Source organism: Pan paniscus, chromosome X, assembly GCF_029289425.2.
Source record: "Pan paniscus chromosome X, NHGRI_mPanPan1-v2.0_pri, whole genome shotgun sequence".
Lineage (NCBI taxonomy): Eukaryota > Metazoa > Chordata > Mammalia > Primates > Hominidae > Pan > Pan paniscus.
This window is the reverse complement of record NC_073272.2, coordinates 114,601,092-114,617,589: the sequence shown is the minus strand read 5'-3', so window position 1 is coordinate 114,617,589 and position 16,498 is coordinate 114,601,092. Positions and strand designations below refer to the sequence as shown.

At 33.6% G+C, this 16,498-nt stretch overlaps 1 protein-coding gene across 2 annotated transcripts in view; it reads left to right on the top strand.

The window, feature by feature from the left end:
- The window catches only part of LRCH2 (leucine rich repeats and calponin homology domain containing 2), a 125,797-nt gene that overhangs the window by 59,990 nt on the left and 49,309 nt on the right, over window positions 1-16,498 (top strand). For both annotated transcript variants that reach the window (XM_034949510.4, XM_003805417.7), the window contains exons 6-11: window positions 3,825-3,958; window positions 7,917-8,004; window positions 8,314-8,425; window positions 8,611-8,708; window positions 8,803-8,861; window positions 10,484-10,591. In XM_034949510.4, coding sequence (XP_034805401.1) covers window positions 3,825-3,958; window positions 7,917-8,004; window positions 8,314-8,425; window positions 8,611-8,708; window positions 8,803-8,861; window positions 10,484-10,591 — 599 coding nt within the window. The remainder of the gene's footprint in view (window positions 1-3,824; window positions 3,959-7,916; window positions 8,005-8,313; window positions 8,426-8,610; window positions 8,709-8,802; window positions 8,862-10,483; window positions 10,592-16,498) is intronic.

The window sequence follows — 16,498 nt, the reverse complement described above, 5'->3', positions numbered from 1 at the left end:
TACTTGAAATTTGTTAAGAGAGTTGAACTGAAGTGTTCTCACTACACACACAAACAAGGTAACTACATGAGGTGATGGGCACGTTAATTAGCTTGACTGTGGTAATCATTTCACAATGTATAATACAGTTTATCCTTGAACAACATGAGGGTTAGGGGCATCGAACCCTGCATACTGTAAAAAATCCATGTATAACTTTGGAATCACAAAAAACTTAGCTGCTAATAGCCTACTGTTGACGGGAAGCCTTATCAATAAACAGTTGACTAACACATATTTTATATGTTATATGTTATTTACTGTATTCTTACAATCAAGTAAGCTACAGAAAAGAAAATGTTATTAAGAAAATCATAAGGAAGAGAAAATATATTTACCATTCACTAAGTGGAAGTTGATCATCATAAAGATCTTCATCCCCATGGTCTTCACATTGAACAGGGCTGAAGAGGAGGAAGAGGAGGGGTTGGTCTAGCTGTCTCAGGAGTGGCAGAGGTGGAAGAAAATCCATGTATAATGGACCTGCACAGTTCAAACTTGTGTTGTTCAAGGGTCAACTGTATATCAAAGCATCACGTTGTACACCTTAAATGTGGGAGTTCAGTCAGGGTGGTGGGAAAAATTATAGAAGAAAAGTTATGAAGATAGTTATAGGAAATAGACACAAACCTTCTTGGAAGGCTGGAGGGGTTGCATAGCTTCAGTAAAAGGTTTAGCTGAAGTCAGCCTAATCCTCTTACCTTGAGTTAATAGTTTAAAGTAGGTACAAAGGAATGTAAGGGAGTTTATCTAAATAGCTTGTTTACACATGTGGCCCTAAGCCCAACCTTTTATCATCTGTGAGTGCATGATTGCTCTCTACTCGAGGGGTTGGCAGTGTTAATTACCTTCTAGCAGTGTTTACTCGAGACCTTTGTCATTTAATCAGTACTAAATAAATGCGAACTTCCCCGGCTTATCGAGGCAGATGCTGCAGACTCAGGCAGCAGAGCCCCTTAGCCAGACTGACAGGCAAAATATCTGTGTCAGTGTACGTCTTTCATCCATCATTGGGTCAGGGTCAGCGGGATGGACATGGCACTTAAATATAAAAAAATTTTATTTGTAACTCATACTTTAATAAAGCTCGAAGAAAAAAATAAAGAGGAAAAATGGAGCATATTCATAGGAGTGCTAATCAGCATGGCTTTCTAGCAGCAGTTGTGGAAACTGGCAGATGCTGGAATGATACCTTCGAGGACTAAGGGAGTATTTCTAACATTCTACATTCAAACTGTCATCAAATGTGAGGTAGAAAAAGGTTTCAAACATGCAAGATCTTAGAAATTTTTACTCCCATGTACCCTTTCTTAGGATGCTAGCAGAGGGTGTACTATACCAAAGTGAGGGAGTAAACTAAAAAAAGGGGAATTCTTCATGTCTGAGATTGACAGATATGCATAGGCCTAGTAAGCAGCCAGTCAGTAGTTTGGAGTACAGGAGTTGTCTCCAAAAAAAAAAAAAAAAAGAAAGTAAGAGATGACTTGATATGTTTGTCCACATGGAGAGATGTTTTATACTTCTGTCAGAGTCAAGAATGAATTTATAATAGGCATATAGAAAATTTTTCAAAAGAAAAAATGGGGCCATTAATTACTTTAGGAAAAACAAAAACTTACAGGAGAAAGGAAATGTAATCATATTACTCTGTGGAGTTTATCTGTGAATATTTTCTTGGTCATAATAATATAAATACTAGATTTTGATTTAGTGAAAAATTGTGACATAGTTATAATAGCAGAGATTTATATAGTATTTGCTGTGTTCTAGACACTGTTGAAAATGCTTTACATATATTAACTCATTTAATTCTTATGTTAACCCTGTAAAACAAGTACTGTCATTATCCTCATTTTACATGTAAGAAAACAGGCATAGAAGTTAAATGACTTGTTCAAGGTCACATTGCTAGCATGGGTTAGAGCCAGGATTCAACCTAAGGCAGTGTGACTGCAGAGTCCATGCTCTTTAACCACTATGTTATACTTCTGAAGAGAGAAGTATGTTTATGTGAATTGATAGGAAGCGGGGAGGCTGGGATGGTGGTGGTGGTGTGGGTAATGTAAGAAATCCAAGTCCTCATCTTCCTTAGTGATACTCCAATAAATCTACCATTGGAAAATTTAAAACAAATAGCAGTAGAAGCATGTTATTAATAAATATGAGGGCAAATAGAAATTAAACTAAAAGAGTTTAAAGTGGGAATTTGATCTTAGAGATTGAAAGAATTAGAATGGGCTGGGCACGGTGGTTCATGCCTGTAATCCCAGCACTTTGTGAGGCCGAGGTGGGAGGATCACTTGAACCCAGGAGTTCGAGAACAGCCTGGGCAACATGGTGGGACCCTGCCTCTGCAAAATATAAGAAAGATTAGCCGGGCATGGTGGTGTGTACCTGTAATTTCATCCCAGCTAATCTGGGAGGATCACTTGAGCCCAGGATGTCGAGGGTGCAGTGAGCCATGTTTGTGCCACTGCACTCCAGCCTGGGCGACAGAATGAGACACTGTTTTCCAAAAACAAGCAAAAAAAAAACAAAAAAAAAAAACAAAAAAAAGGAGAAGTAGAATTGAGGATTATGTCTTGTCAGCTTTGTAATTATTTTTAAATTTAAAAACTGTGTACATGAAGTACTATGATAAAAAGTTAAAATTTACAAGAGAGTGATTTACCAGCACTTAATTTGGTAATTAAGATAAATTTTTGTTTAGTTTGGACATATAATAGAATACTACCTCACATTTTAATTTTAGCACATTTTAGTTGATAGTATTTAATATTAATTTATAATTAATAGAAAATCAATGATATTTACAACATTTAATTGGCAATATATTTATATTCTAAAAGCTCAAAAGTTTTAATTTTCCTTTTAAATGAAATTTTTCAGTGGTCAAGTCAGACCTAGTATCTGTTAGAATTATCTAAGAAACATTCTTCCTTTGGACCTGGAATGATAATTGCTTTTTAATGTTGTTGTCTTACTGTTTTCTTTGCTGATTTTTTTGCATGTGAGGTAAGCTTATGTGAGCCCATAAAATGTTACATTTTTTATTAGAATTTTGAGAAATATTTATTTGATGTCACTTAGTGACTGTAATTAACCTTGATAAAGCTGACTTACAGTTTTCTTACCTCTCATTTTCTATTGTTTTTATACAGAGTGTCTTTGCTCACATAGTATTTTATTCCTCATTATTCATTTTCTCTATGGCCAACGAAAGTAATTTCTTAGGATATTATTCTAGTTGAATTGACCAGTGTTTTCTTTTATTATTTCAGTCTCACCAGCCTAATATCGTACCTTTCAACAAATTCATTTTTCCCATATTTATATTTTTTATATTAGCCTTCTCCAGGGTTTATGCCAAACATCTTAGTGGTTCTGATGAGATTACTTTAAAGAATCACATAGATTATTTGTTCTTTTCTTACCATTCCAATGAATATATATTTTTCATTTTTTCAAATAAAGGCCACTTTTATGAGTTGTAAACTTCATATTGTTTAATAGTTTGTACATTCTGCTTTTGACAAGAAAACTCTAGTGAAATATAGAAAAATTAACTTTTTTCAATAAGAACAGAGATGGCAATAGAATTTTAGTTGGTATCAGTGTTGTCAGATTTTTCCACCTGGTGTCAAAAGTACAAATTATTTAAATATGCAAAGTATCAATCAAGATTGTGATGTCTCAATGTAATTTGAGACTATTGAATGGTTTAAAATGATAGATGTCATTTATATTTGGAACTATATAATTAAATCTTTATTTTTTATTGACAGATATGTTTAAAGGGTAAGGTGCACATATTTAAGTACTTAAATATTCAAGCATGTTGCAGAATGGATAAGAAACCAGATTCCCTGGATCTTCCATCATTGAGTAAACGAATGCCCTCCCAGCCTCTCACAGACAGGTAATGTAACATTCTTACAGTTTCATTTGATGATTGCTGTCTTCTCTTTTTATGAAATACACTTATTAATCTTGAGTGTTCCGAATATATTTAGACTGATTGGTCCAGCACTAAAATAAATAATTGGCTGAAGCTACATATCACCATCATAGAATGAAGTTCTAGGATACTAGAATATTTTTGACATTTTCTCAATCATTAAAGTTTTAGTAGTAAAAATGTAAATGTTTGACATTATATTACGGAAACACTAATTTCTCAGCATGTGACAACTGTTAATTTATTTTGTGATCACTGTATTGTACATTTGTAACAACAAGTAGAATTTGACTTTGAGCTGAGGTTGGTGGAAGAGCAAGACATTTGGGGAGTACCTTTTCCCTTTCATCATAGTCTTTATGTCTGGATCAAAGATGATATATCATAATGACATATAATGATATATCATCTTTGATGAACATCTTTGATGTTCTTTATGATTTCAGTGTTTTGATCCTCATGAGATTTTGAGATAGTAGATTGAACATTCTGTTTTTAATTCATCCTTTCAAGATGTAGATTGGTCTGAAAGATTTTATGAAAGTATAAATCCATGTAATAGTTTAGAAAATAACCTAGAATGGGGTGAGACTACAGAAAGCTAGACCATGCCCTTGCCTAAAATATTTAAAGATTTGTCATTGCATATATATAAATTTTATATTGCTTTGAATGGCAATATAGTAAGTACTATTGTTAACAGCACAAGTTTGTGAATTCCCAAATAGGACTTTTTCTTGAATATTTTTATTTTGTAAGTAGAATTGAGTATCTAAACATTAGATTCAGTTCTTAAAGATTATTTTGTTTAATATTATGAACAGTATTAGACCAAACAAGGCTCCAAAAATTGGAATTAAGGCATTCTAATCTCTATTAATCTGCTTTATATTTATTTTAACATGAATTTACTTTTAGTAATGGCATTTACTGTTTTAGTCATTTATTTTACAAATATCAGTTGAATGCCTACTGGTAGATTCAGTTATGTTTTGTTGAATGTCATATATGTTGGTCTTGGCCTCGTGGTGCTCACAATGTAGTGGAGCAGGAGTCAGTGAATAAACAATGCAAGGAAATACACACACATATAAAATTTCAAATTGTATTCTGTGCTATGAAGGAATGTATTTCAAGAGTGTCGTCAGGGAATGAATAAAAGCCAGCTCTGTGAACAGCAAAGTAAGAGCATCTTAGGCAGAAAGAATGACATTGCCATGGCCTTAAGTTAGGAAGGAACTTTGTGTGTTCAAACAACTGAAAGGAGACCAGCGTGGTTGGAGCAGAGTAGCTGAAGGGAAACGTGGTACATGTTGATTTTAGAGAGGTAGTCAGAGCTCAAGTCATGTGGGTGCTTTGTAGGATGTGGTAAGAAGTTTGAATTTTACTTAAAGTACAGTGGGAAGTCATTGGACAGTTTTAAGTGGGGGAATAACATGATTTGACTCATTTTTTAAAAAAAAACTATTTTGGCTTATAGGAGAATAGATTGGAAGTAAGCAAAAATAGAAGCACAGGGACCAGTTGGATTGTTGTAGTACTGCCAAGAGATCAGGGGGTCTAGAATAAAGTAATTGCAATACAGATGAAAAGAAATGGGCAGAATTAAGATATATTTTGGAGATATTCTCTAGCAGGACCATCCAATAAAAATATAATGTGAGCCACATATATAATTTTTAATTTTTTGTTACCCATTTTGAAAAAAGTAAAAAGAAATACATGTTATTTGAGTATATCCAAAATATTATCATTTCAACATGTAATTAATGTGAAAACTTGGTGAGATATTTTACATGCTTATTTAATATTAAATCTTTGAAATCTGGTATGTACTTTATGTGTATAGTGTGTCTCGATTTGGAATGGCTGTATATGGCTACTGGCTACTTACCGTATTGGACAGTGCAGGTCTATAGAGTGGGTTGTCAGTTGTATTAATTTCTCACTCACAGCCTGTATTGAACTACTTAGAAAATTCTTGTATGTGCTTTCCACTTTCATACTCAGGCTCTTGGCTGTATGGTTCTTACTACCTAGAATGCCCTTCCATGCCTTGTCTGTTTTGTAAACTCTTTATTATACATAGATAGGCACTACAGTACTTACATATAATATCTTTTGGAGTCAGACATAATATGGCTTTGAAGCCCTTTTATGACTCTTAATAACTGTATGTCCTTGTGTATTAATGTCTCTGGTCCTCAGTTTTCTCATATGTAAAAAAGAAAATAATTACACAGGTGCTGTCAGGATTAAATGAAGCAATGTATGTAGAGCACTTAGTGCAATGCCTTACCCATAACATTTCCTCAACAAATAGCTTATTATCATCATTGTCATTTACTACAAATACTTGGAGTATTTTGTGCAGTGCAGTCAGATGAATTTTGGCTCTAATCATGGTTTAACTACTTAATTTCTCTGTGGCCTTGTGTAAGTTATTTAACTTCTCTGAGCCTGTTTCCATACCTAAAATGTTAACCATACCCACTTCTACAGTTGTGAGAATTAAATGTGTGCCTAGCAATTAGTTCAATAAATGATAAACAGCAAATGTTATAATTTTTCCCCTTGGGACGTTAACTTTTGTAAGCTTTATTTTTTTTTGTAAAAAGAAATAATAATTATAACTTCAAGACTGTAAGAATTGTGTCTAAAATATGAGGTGCATCTAACACAGTACGTAACACAGTATAGACACTCAATGAATGCTAACAGTTATTGCCTCTTCATCCACAAGACTAAGCTCAAATGCCACATTCTTGAGTGATGCCTTTCCTAACTTTACCGAGGAGAATTAGTTGACCTTTTTTTTTTTTTCTCATAGCACTTTGTATTTACCTTTGTCATAGTCTTCAAAACATTTAAACACATTCATTTTTCCTCTAGGCTGAGAGCTAGCTCTTTGGAGGCAAGTTTTAAAAATGTATTTTCTCTTAAGCATTCAGCATAGTACCTGATACTTGGTAGGTGATTCCCTAAATGTATTCATATACTTCTGAAAAGTACAAAAATCAGTTTTTTTTGTTGTTGTTATTGTTTTTTTTTTTTTTTTTTTTTTTTTTTTAGCATGAAACTGGTTTTAGGAGAGGAATTATAACATAGTGATTACCACCAGGGACTTTGGTGCTAGATAATTGAGGGATCAAATTTGGACTGCTGGCTGCAAGTTGCGTATCCTTGGATAAATTGCTTAATCCATTCCAGTCAAAGTTTTATCATATATAAAATGAGAAAACACCATCAATTTGCTACAGTTTTTCACAATAAATATGTAATGTTTTGTCTTTTAAACATTTAGCACAGTTCCTCATACATAATAAGTGGTCATTGTAGACTGTGTGGTAAAATTGCAAATTAAGTGAAAAATACTTTGCTTCCTGGGTGGCATATTTCGTAAATCAGAAATTTGCAAGGACAAATTGAATTTGAAAGTATTAAAGTGCATATTCAATACTTTGTAGCTTTCATTTTTACATCCTCTCTTTATTAGATGGGCATTATTTATATAAATAAAACATTTTTAGAGCCAATGAAGAGTAAAGCATATAAATTGAAGTTAAAAGATGTTTCGAAGCTCTGTGATGAAATTTGACAAACCAATGGGAAAAACAGGTCTTCCATCAAGATAATGTTCTAACAAGGCAGCCTGATTTTCTGAATCTCTGAGGAGAAATAATAGGTTATTGTTGACAATTGACACTGTAGAGTACACGAAGGGAACAATATTGCATGAGTGGCATGAATAAAATGTTTTGTAGGAAGAGTTCTGATATTTTTCTCCTCATGTCCTTAATTAAGGATCTTAGACATCAAAAGTATATATTTTGTATTATCTAGGGAAATTTTAGGTCAAGTGTGCATTATCTATTTAAGAAGAAAATCCTAACTGCTCTTAGGATTTCTATTTCCATAGTATGGAAGATTTTTATCCAAATAAAAATCATGGCCCTGACTCTGGAATTGGAAGTGATAATGGAGAGAAACGATTATCCACAACAGAAGTGAGTATTTTCTATTGCTGATCCATTCTGTTTTACAATTTTATTAGAGCATTGAAATAGAGACACTTGTGCATACTTGAGTTTATTTTGCTTGAAAATATGATCATTATATTTTATGACTAAAACTGAAAAAAAGGGCATGCTGATTTTTAAAGCTGAGCAGTAAACCTTATGTTAATTTTGGGTTTGAAAACTGGAAACTGGAGATGTAAAGCAGACATTCTGTAATTCATATGTAAAATTGAAGTAACATAATCCATATCGTAAGTTAAAAATGCCTCATTTGTACTTTTTGCTTATTCCTTTTAGCCATCAGATGATGACACAGTCAGCCTTCATTCTCAAGTCTCAGAATCAAATAGAGAGCAGACATCAAGAAATGACAGTCACATAATAGGAAGTAAGACTGATTCTCAGAAAGGTAATTCATATGGTACCTGCTATTTTTGTTTCATGTACATAGCCCACATTAAAAATGGGCTTTGAAAAATTATATTGTCTTTAGCCAACTCTTACATTGAGAAAATACACATTTTTCTAAGGACAGCAGTGTCAAGCATACAGTTTACTATGTACATTTTCTAATAAATATTAATCTGTACCTAGACCAGGAGGTATATGATTTTGTTGACCCCAACACAGAAGATGTAGCAGTTCCTGAACAGGGAAATGCACATATTGGATCATTTGTATCATTCTTTAAGGTAAATAAAACTTTGAACAAGTATTAATAACATGTTCTCTTGATCTTATAAAAGTGGACTATACAATTTAAAATGTAACTTTCTTTTATATAAGGGAAAAGAAAAATGTTCTGAAAAATCTCGGAAAAATGAAGAATTAGGAGATGAAAAAAGGTAAGCACATATGAAAATGAAATGTTATTTATAAGCCCTTGAGCCATTCATTAGATATTCCTACTTGAAAGAGTACTTGAAAAAAATATAATTTTTTGTTCACTTACCTCTTATGTTTAGATAGTTAATTTATAAATACTTCACATCTGTCTGTATTCCTCAAGTAAACACAAAATTATAGTAAGCGTTTGAGTGTAGGATATGCACTGTTTTTACCCCTGAAGTGTAATGATGACTTCTATTATTATTATTGAGGAGGACTATACCGTCATATACATTGCTTCATTTGAGCTATTTAACAACCATAACAATAGATGGTATTGACATCACTTTACCAATTAAGACACTGAAACCAGGAGTTTTAAATGGCTGGAACTCAGATGTATTGTCTCTTGTTCTACTATACTTTCCATTTGGTCATGCTGGTTATGACTTTTAAGGGTACTTATGTCCATATTTTATTAAAATAATTGTGCTTTGGATCTTTTTTGAACCATTCATCTTATAAAATGATGAAATATGACCTACCACATTTTTTTTCAGTTACTCTTTCAGGTTGCTTTATAGATGCAGAAAGGAAAGAAGAAACATTTGGTGAATACCTACCATATACCAGGATTAGTGCTATGTGCTTTCCCATGTTTCTCATTTTATCTTCATTAAAATCCTGTAGGGTAGATACTGACCTCATTTTTTCAGGTGAGGAAGGTGAAGTTCAAAGACTCTTAAGTTTTATGCCTAAAACCACTTAGCTAGTGTCCACTAGTACCTAGAGTGTGAAAGTAGCTCTCTTTGATTTTTAAACTTTTCTCTTTTCTCTACATTATGCTTCCTCCAAATGACTTCACAGTTATTAGTTAATCATCTCTGATGTCCTGTAAGGAGGTACATTGCTTTGTCTTGAACTATTTAGATTTCATTCTTTTACTTTCTCACCTCATCTAATGAGGTCAGTTGCTTAAACTTGAGAATCACCTGTAGCATGTACGATGTGGTAAAGTCACAAAGATTCATGGTTTGATACTGTTTTTAAAGTGAAATCTAAAGATAAAATGACTAGAGTTTGGATAACTATTTTAAAATTTTTTTGTTCTCTTTTATAAAGATGACATATTAGTATTTTCACGCAAATTTGCCAATCTTATTTGAACATATTTTGGATTTTCTTTATTTAGACATATACAGATTTTTAAAATCAAAATCAATAAACTGATAAAAACAGGATGGTGCAATTAAATGACAAAATTTTACAATATTTTAAATTTATGTATTAAGACAGGCCATATAGAACTCTGCAGTCCTTTTTATACTGAAGGCTGGAGAATATACATTTTTAGATTACTATTAACCATTACACATTTCAGAAATTTAAAAAATGGTTTATATACTTTGCTATTATTTGTTAGTCATTAATTATATTAATACAGCCAGTATGCTACATTTCATAATGAGTAGAGAACACAGAAGTTTTCCTTATTTCTTATTTTAGCATTTTAAAAGAAGGACCTAGGATTTTAACTTTCATATGGTGTTAAAAACAAAAATGGTTTCTATTTCTGGAAGCTGGCATAAAATGTAGTCTGCTTTACTTTTTGGATAACCATGTTTGTGTCACCTTTCAGACTTGAGAAAGAACAGTTACTGGCGGAGGAAGAGGATGATGATTTGAAGGAAGTAACTGATTTGAGGAAAATAGCTGCTCAGTTATTGCAGCAGGAACAGAAGAACAGGTATTCCTTTCAGTAATGAGATTTGAATTGGCAAATTTTATAATCATTAAATTGATTATTTAAAGATTATCAAATAAAGTATATGAAGTTTTGAGTAAACAATAGTGCCCTCTTAAGATCTATCTCAAGGGACTAACTACAGATTGAGTATCCCTCATTCAAAAATCTGAAATCGGATCCCAAGCATTTCAAATAAGGGATACTCAACCTGTACTAAAAGGCAATAGGAAATACTTAGGACGGGAATATAAAATTACCTTTACAACTAACAGAATGTACTCATATATATAGTCACTATATTTAATATTGCCTAGGTATTTCTTTTTTATTCCTGTGTGTGTGCTGAATCATAATAACTGATTTATTTGTTGATATTAATTTTAGCTCACAGTAGCATTATTTACATTGTAAGCATTTTTTTTCTAGGTACATGTCATGAATATAACGTGCTTTTTAAAACTCAGATTCCAAACTTGGCATACGTCTAAACTCCTTAGAATGGAGTTGAATTTTACAAGAGTTGATTAAATCAGTATGATGATTTGAGGGTCACTGGCTCACTTTGGTCTGTTTCTTGGTCAAAGACCATTTTCCTCATCTTTTGGTTAGGCTTTCTTCAAGTACATGTTGTTGGCAATGAGAAGGGTACTGTGTGAATGAGAATAAAATCAAGACATGTCCACTTCTAATGCAGGAAAAGTTCCATATGCTGCTGAGGGTCAGCTGTTATTGCCATCTTCATGTACTGAGAGGACTACATTTATAGTTTTGAAATGATAAAGATCTGAGTGGTTTTTTTTTTTTGCTTTGAGAAAAGAGAATAATTTTGGTGCATTTAACATGGATAAGTAAAATATTTTATTTCATTTATTCAAAATAATAAATGTTTATGGTTAATATGACCATGTTTTGGGAAGTTTCAAATTTAAATATACTGGCATTTGTTTAAATGTACATTGAAAAATACAACTAAAACTTATCAAATGACAAATATATGGTTTCTAGGGGCCACTTTTTAGGGGCAATCTATATAATAGCTAATAAGCTAAATTGCCTAAGTGTCTTTTTTGCACAGTTGCTACATTTATAGATATACAAAATCATACTAGAAAATCACTAACCTTTATTCCTTTCATATCGAATGTATCTTCATCAGCAGTTCACATTTTTCTTCTGCTGTAACTTTCTGTCTGCTTTTTCTGTGATGTTTATCTTTTCAACATTTCCTGTGATTCCTTTCTAATGGGCCTTTTAAAAATTGGCTACTTATGAGGCTGTGTTTGTTTTTCCCCCTCCAATATAATTTAAGTGTTGATTGCCCTGTAATTTAAAAGGTTTGATGAAGCAAGCCACCACCTGTTCTGTGGAGCTTAAAAAGTTTCTGTCTCCTCTACCTAGCAGGTGAAAGAATTGTATTTATCATTATGGGAAGATAATATTGTTTTTTTAAGAACCCACAGCTAGCTGGTGCCATGGTTTATGCCTGTAATCCCAGTACTTTGGGAGGCTGAGGTGGGTGGATCGCTTGAGCTCAGGAGTGCAAGACCAGCCTGGGCAACATGGCGAAACCCCGTCTCTACCAAAAATACAAAAAATTAGCCGGGCATGGTGGTGTGCACCTGTGGTCCTAGCCACTTGGGAGGCTGAGGTGGGAAGATCGCTTGAGCCTGAGAGGCAGAGGTTGCAGTGAGCCAAGATCATGCCACTGCACTCCAGCCTGGGTGACAGATCTCAAAAAAAAAAACAAACCGACAGGCATATCCATTTTTCTCGTGGTATTAGGAATAGCATTTGAGTGCATAATTATAGATTTTTACATTGCCATATACGATATTTCTGTATTTCCATTTTCTTATTAGCATATTAGTTTTTCATCTATCCATGTGACTTAAATTATTCTTTCTAGCCTAGGTACAACATTGACTGAATAGTTATCTTTCATTGGTTTTATTTTTGTGATAGTTTTGTAATCAGTTACAAAATAGCATCTAGCACTGTGCCTTATACATAGTAAATACATAATATTTTTGATTGACTGCTTGAAAATTAAATCAATACATTTAAAACTAGTAGGAGAAATTAGTTAAAAAATTATATGTTCTCCCTAAAAAAAACTTCTGCTGTTCTTCAAGATGTATGCAAAAGTAATTTCTTTTTCTAATTCTCTTCTTTATCATCCTTTTTAGATGTTAGTACATACTAATATAAGAACTTTTTAGATTAAATATTAATATACAGTGACATTGTTGTGATAAGTATGTCTAATTTTTGCAGACATTAAAATATTTATAATATGATCATAAAGTAAAGAGCACTTTTTTTTTTTGAGACAGAGTCTTGCTCTGTTGCCCAGTCTAGAGTGCAGTGGTACAGTCTTGGCTCACTGCAGCCTCTGCCTCCTGGGTTCAAGTCATTCTCATCCCTCGGCCTCCCAAATAGCTGGGATTACCAGTGTGTGCCACCACACCCGGCTATTTTTTTTGTATTTTAGTAGAGACGGGGTTTTGCCATGTTGGCTAGGCTGGTCTGAAACTCCTGGCCTCAGGGGTTCCACCCGCCTCGGCCTTCCAAAGTGCTGGGATTACAGGCGTGAGCCACCACGCCCGGCCAAAGAGCACATTTTACTTTTAAAATTTATAACGTATGGAGAATTTTAGATCCCTAGCCAATTCTGTTAATGCCTGAACTTAAACTGGATCTCAGAATTTTTAAATGCTAAATCTAATGTTTTTTCTATTAAATAATCTTTCTTCCTTCTACAATATGTTGCTATTGCTTAGATCTTTTAGATTTAGGGACTTAAAATTTTTAGTTTACTGTCACAATACTTGAATTTGAATGAGACCAAAAATCTAAGCGTAATCCTATATGAGAATATATCCTGCAGTGGATTTGATATAATTTATACCTTCTCTGGTTGTGGATTTTCCTTTTCATGCTGTATTATTGTGTCTTATATTCCAAATATATTAGTGAGGGATCGAAATGCTATTTAAAATTGTAGGCCAGGAGTTGTAACATCTCTTTTTAGGTTTTAAAATAATTATTGTAAATTTTGTTTGTTTTTAGTCTTGATTAAAAATAATTTAACTGGATTAAGATTACCCTCGCCTACCAGGAAATATCATCCAGGACTGCTACTTTGACTGTATATTACTTAACTGTTCTTTAACTTGCTACTAGTAGAAGACAAATGCAATGTTAGCTCTCAGCTAATTGAAGCCATGTATCTTCTCCCAAACTAGAGGTAATTAAAAAACAGCTTACATTGAGTTCAGTGATGATTTCCTTATGGCAGTTTTGCCACTTGCTTAGTTCATATATATTTTTAATTTTTTAATTTATTTTTTTAAAATATTTTTTGAGACGGAGTCTCACTCTGTTGCCCAGGCTGGAGTGCAGTGGTGCAATCTCAGCTCACCACAACCTCTACCTCCTGGGTTCAAGCAATTCTCCTGGCTCAGCCTCCCAAGTAGCTGGGACTACAGGCATGCGCTAGCATGCCTGGCTAATTTTTGTATTTTTAGTAGAGACAGGGGTTCACTATGTTGGCCAGGCTGGTCTCGAACTGCTGACCTCGTGATCTGCCCGCCTCAGCCTCCCAAAGTGCTGGGATTACAGGTGTGAGCCACCACGCCTGGCAGTTCATATTATTTTTTAAAATGTCTTTGATTCTTTAAGAAACTTTATGCCAGTACTTGGTACATGAAACTATCCTAGGGGAGCAGCAAGAGGATATTGTACAGAATTAATACTCGAAAAGGGTGAGAAAAGAGTTCAGCAAATAAACCATCAAATTGGTAACTCATAAGGTTTTAAAGTCTGAAGCCTAGTTGTTTAGAAGACTGCCTCCACTTTGTCCGATTAAGATGTGTAGATTAAGCTACTTTATGTTTACAGTTTATTGTTGAATTTTTTTTTTTTTTTGAGACAGTCTCACTCTGTCGTCCAGGCTGGAGTGCAGTGGCGTGATCTCGGTTCACTGCAAGCTCCGCCTCCCGGGTTCACGCCATTCTCCTGCCTCAGCCTCCCGAGTAGCTGGGACTACAGGCGCCCGCCACCACGCCCGACTAATTGTTTGTATTTTTAGTAGAGACGGGGTTTCACCATGTTAGCTAGGATGGTCTCAATCTCCAGACCTCGTGATCCGCCTGCCTTGGCCTCCCAAAGTGCTGGGATTACAGGCGTGAGCCACCGCGCCGGGCCTGAATTTTTTTTTTTAATTGATAAAGTCTTTATCATCCCCTGTCAAAATATTGGATTATTATTTCTACTTGCATCTGAGTGTATTGAAGTCACTCTGAATCAATGACTTTGACTATATTTAAATAGCTATTCATCAAGTTCTAATTTTACCTTCACTATTATTTTGGGAAATAAAAACAAGTCTTGAAAAAAAATCATTATCTTAAAAATAATGTTGCATGATGAGTAAGTTCTAGGGATCTGCTGTACAACATTGTGCCTATAATTAACAATACAGTATTGTATACTTAAAATTTTGTTAAGAGAGTAGATCTCTTGTTAAATGTTCTTACCAAAATAAAATAAAATTGACAAAAGGGAGCATGTTTTTTAGACCAAGAAAAATCAAGGAAGGAACTGAGAATAAAATGATACTATTAGAATATTCTTAATATTAACTTGATAATAAAAAAGGAAATTCTGTTGAAAAACAAAAAAGTTGATATGTATTATTAATTATTGAGCCAGTTTTACAAATTTCCATGAGTCTTACTCATTTATGTTAGTGTTGAAAAGGTGGCTACTGCTCTTTTTCTTATACTGATTTTCTTTGGGGGCGTAATAAGTAGATGTTTAGCTGGCTTCTTAAATTTTGTTTAGTTACGATTCTAAAGAAAGGATTAAAATATATGTGTGATTTTGCAGTAAATAGCTTCATTTAACTGGTTCCCATTGCATGTTTGTTCCTGCTAACTTACGCTGTAGTATTTTCTGTTGTGTCTTTCCTTTTAGTAATTACTTTATTTGCTTTTAGGTGTGTCTTGACAGTTTTTCTTTATTGTGGAAAGATGTGCTTCTAATTACTATGTGATACAGCTAAATAACAAAAAGCAATTATGAAAAGTTATAATTAAAGTATAATTAAGGATCATGGAAAGCAAAACTAGGTTTAGGAAGTTTATATTTTTGTTTTAGAATTATAGAAATTATGGACATTACCTGTTTTATTATGATTTTTCCCTGATCATGTGAACATTTCAATTTGAGGAGCATCATGTTAACCTCTAGCTTGTTATAACTAATCAGGTAGATCTCTCAGTCCTTGAAATCTATGTATTCTTTTGTTTCTGCTTTCTTTACAAATGACTACCCTGTCTCTCCAAAAACATCTTCTCTCATCTTTTGGTTTGGTTGATTTATGTGAAATATGAATACAGACAGAGGCCTTTAAGTTGTAGGAGCATCATTCAGTGATAAACTCTTCCAGAGGACCAGAGCAACAGGACATGAATCAAGGTATCTAGAGTTTGTGGAAGCCTTCAAGTATTATGGGGCCAGGTTGACATAGCTGAATAGTATAGTCTTTTACTTAAAATAAGTACTAGTAACTGGATTAGGGAAGTATGTTAATAATCTAGATGTTTAATTAGAATAGATGTTTGTTTTGACTTTTGGTATCAGAGTAAATCATAAAATAATGAACATAGCAAAATTTTACATAGGTGAATTCTCAAGTACATAAAATATATTGTATAGGTAAGTGGATCTCAACTTTTTTTTCTGTTTCAATATAACTCATACACAACCGTAATCACAACGCTAATGAATGTGTGGTGAGAAGGAGTTAGAATTTACCATAGTGAAGGCCATTGTAGTTTGAGTCCCCTCCCCTGCAATAATTCTGAAATTTCCCCCAGGGTAGTACTTACTGCGGTCTCTTCT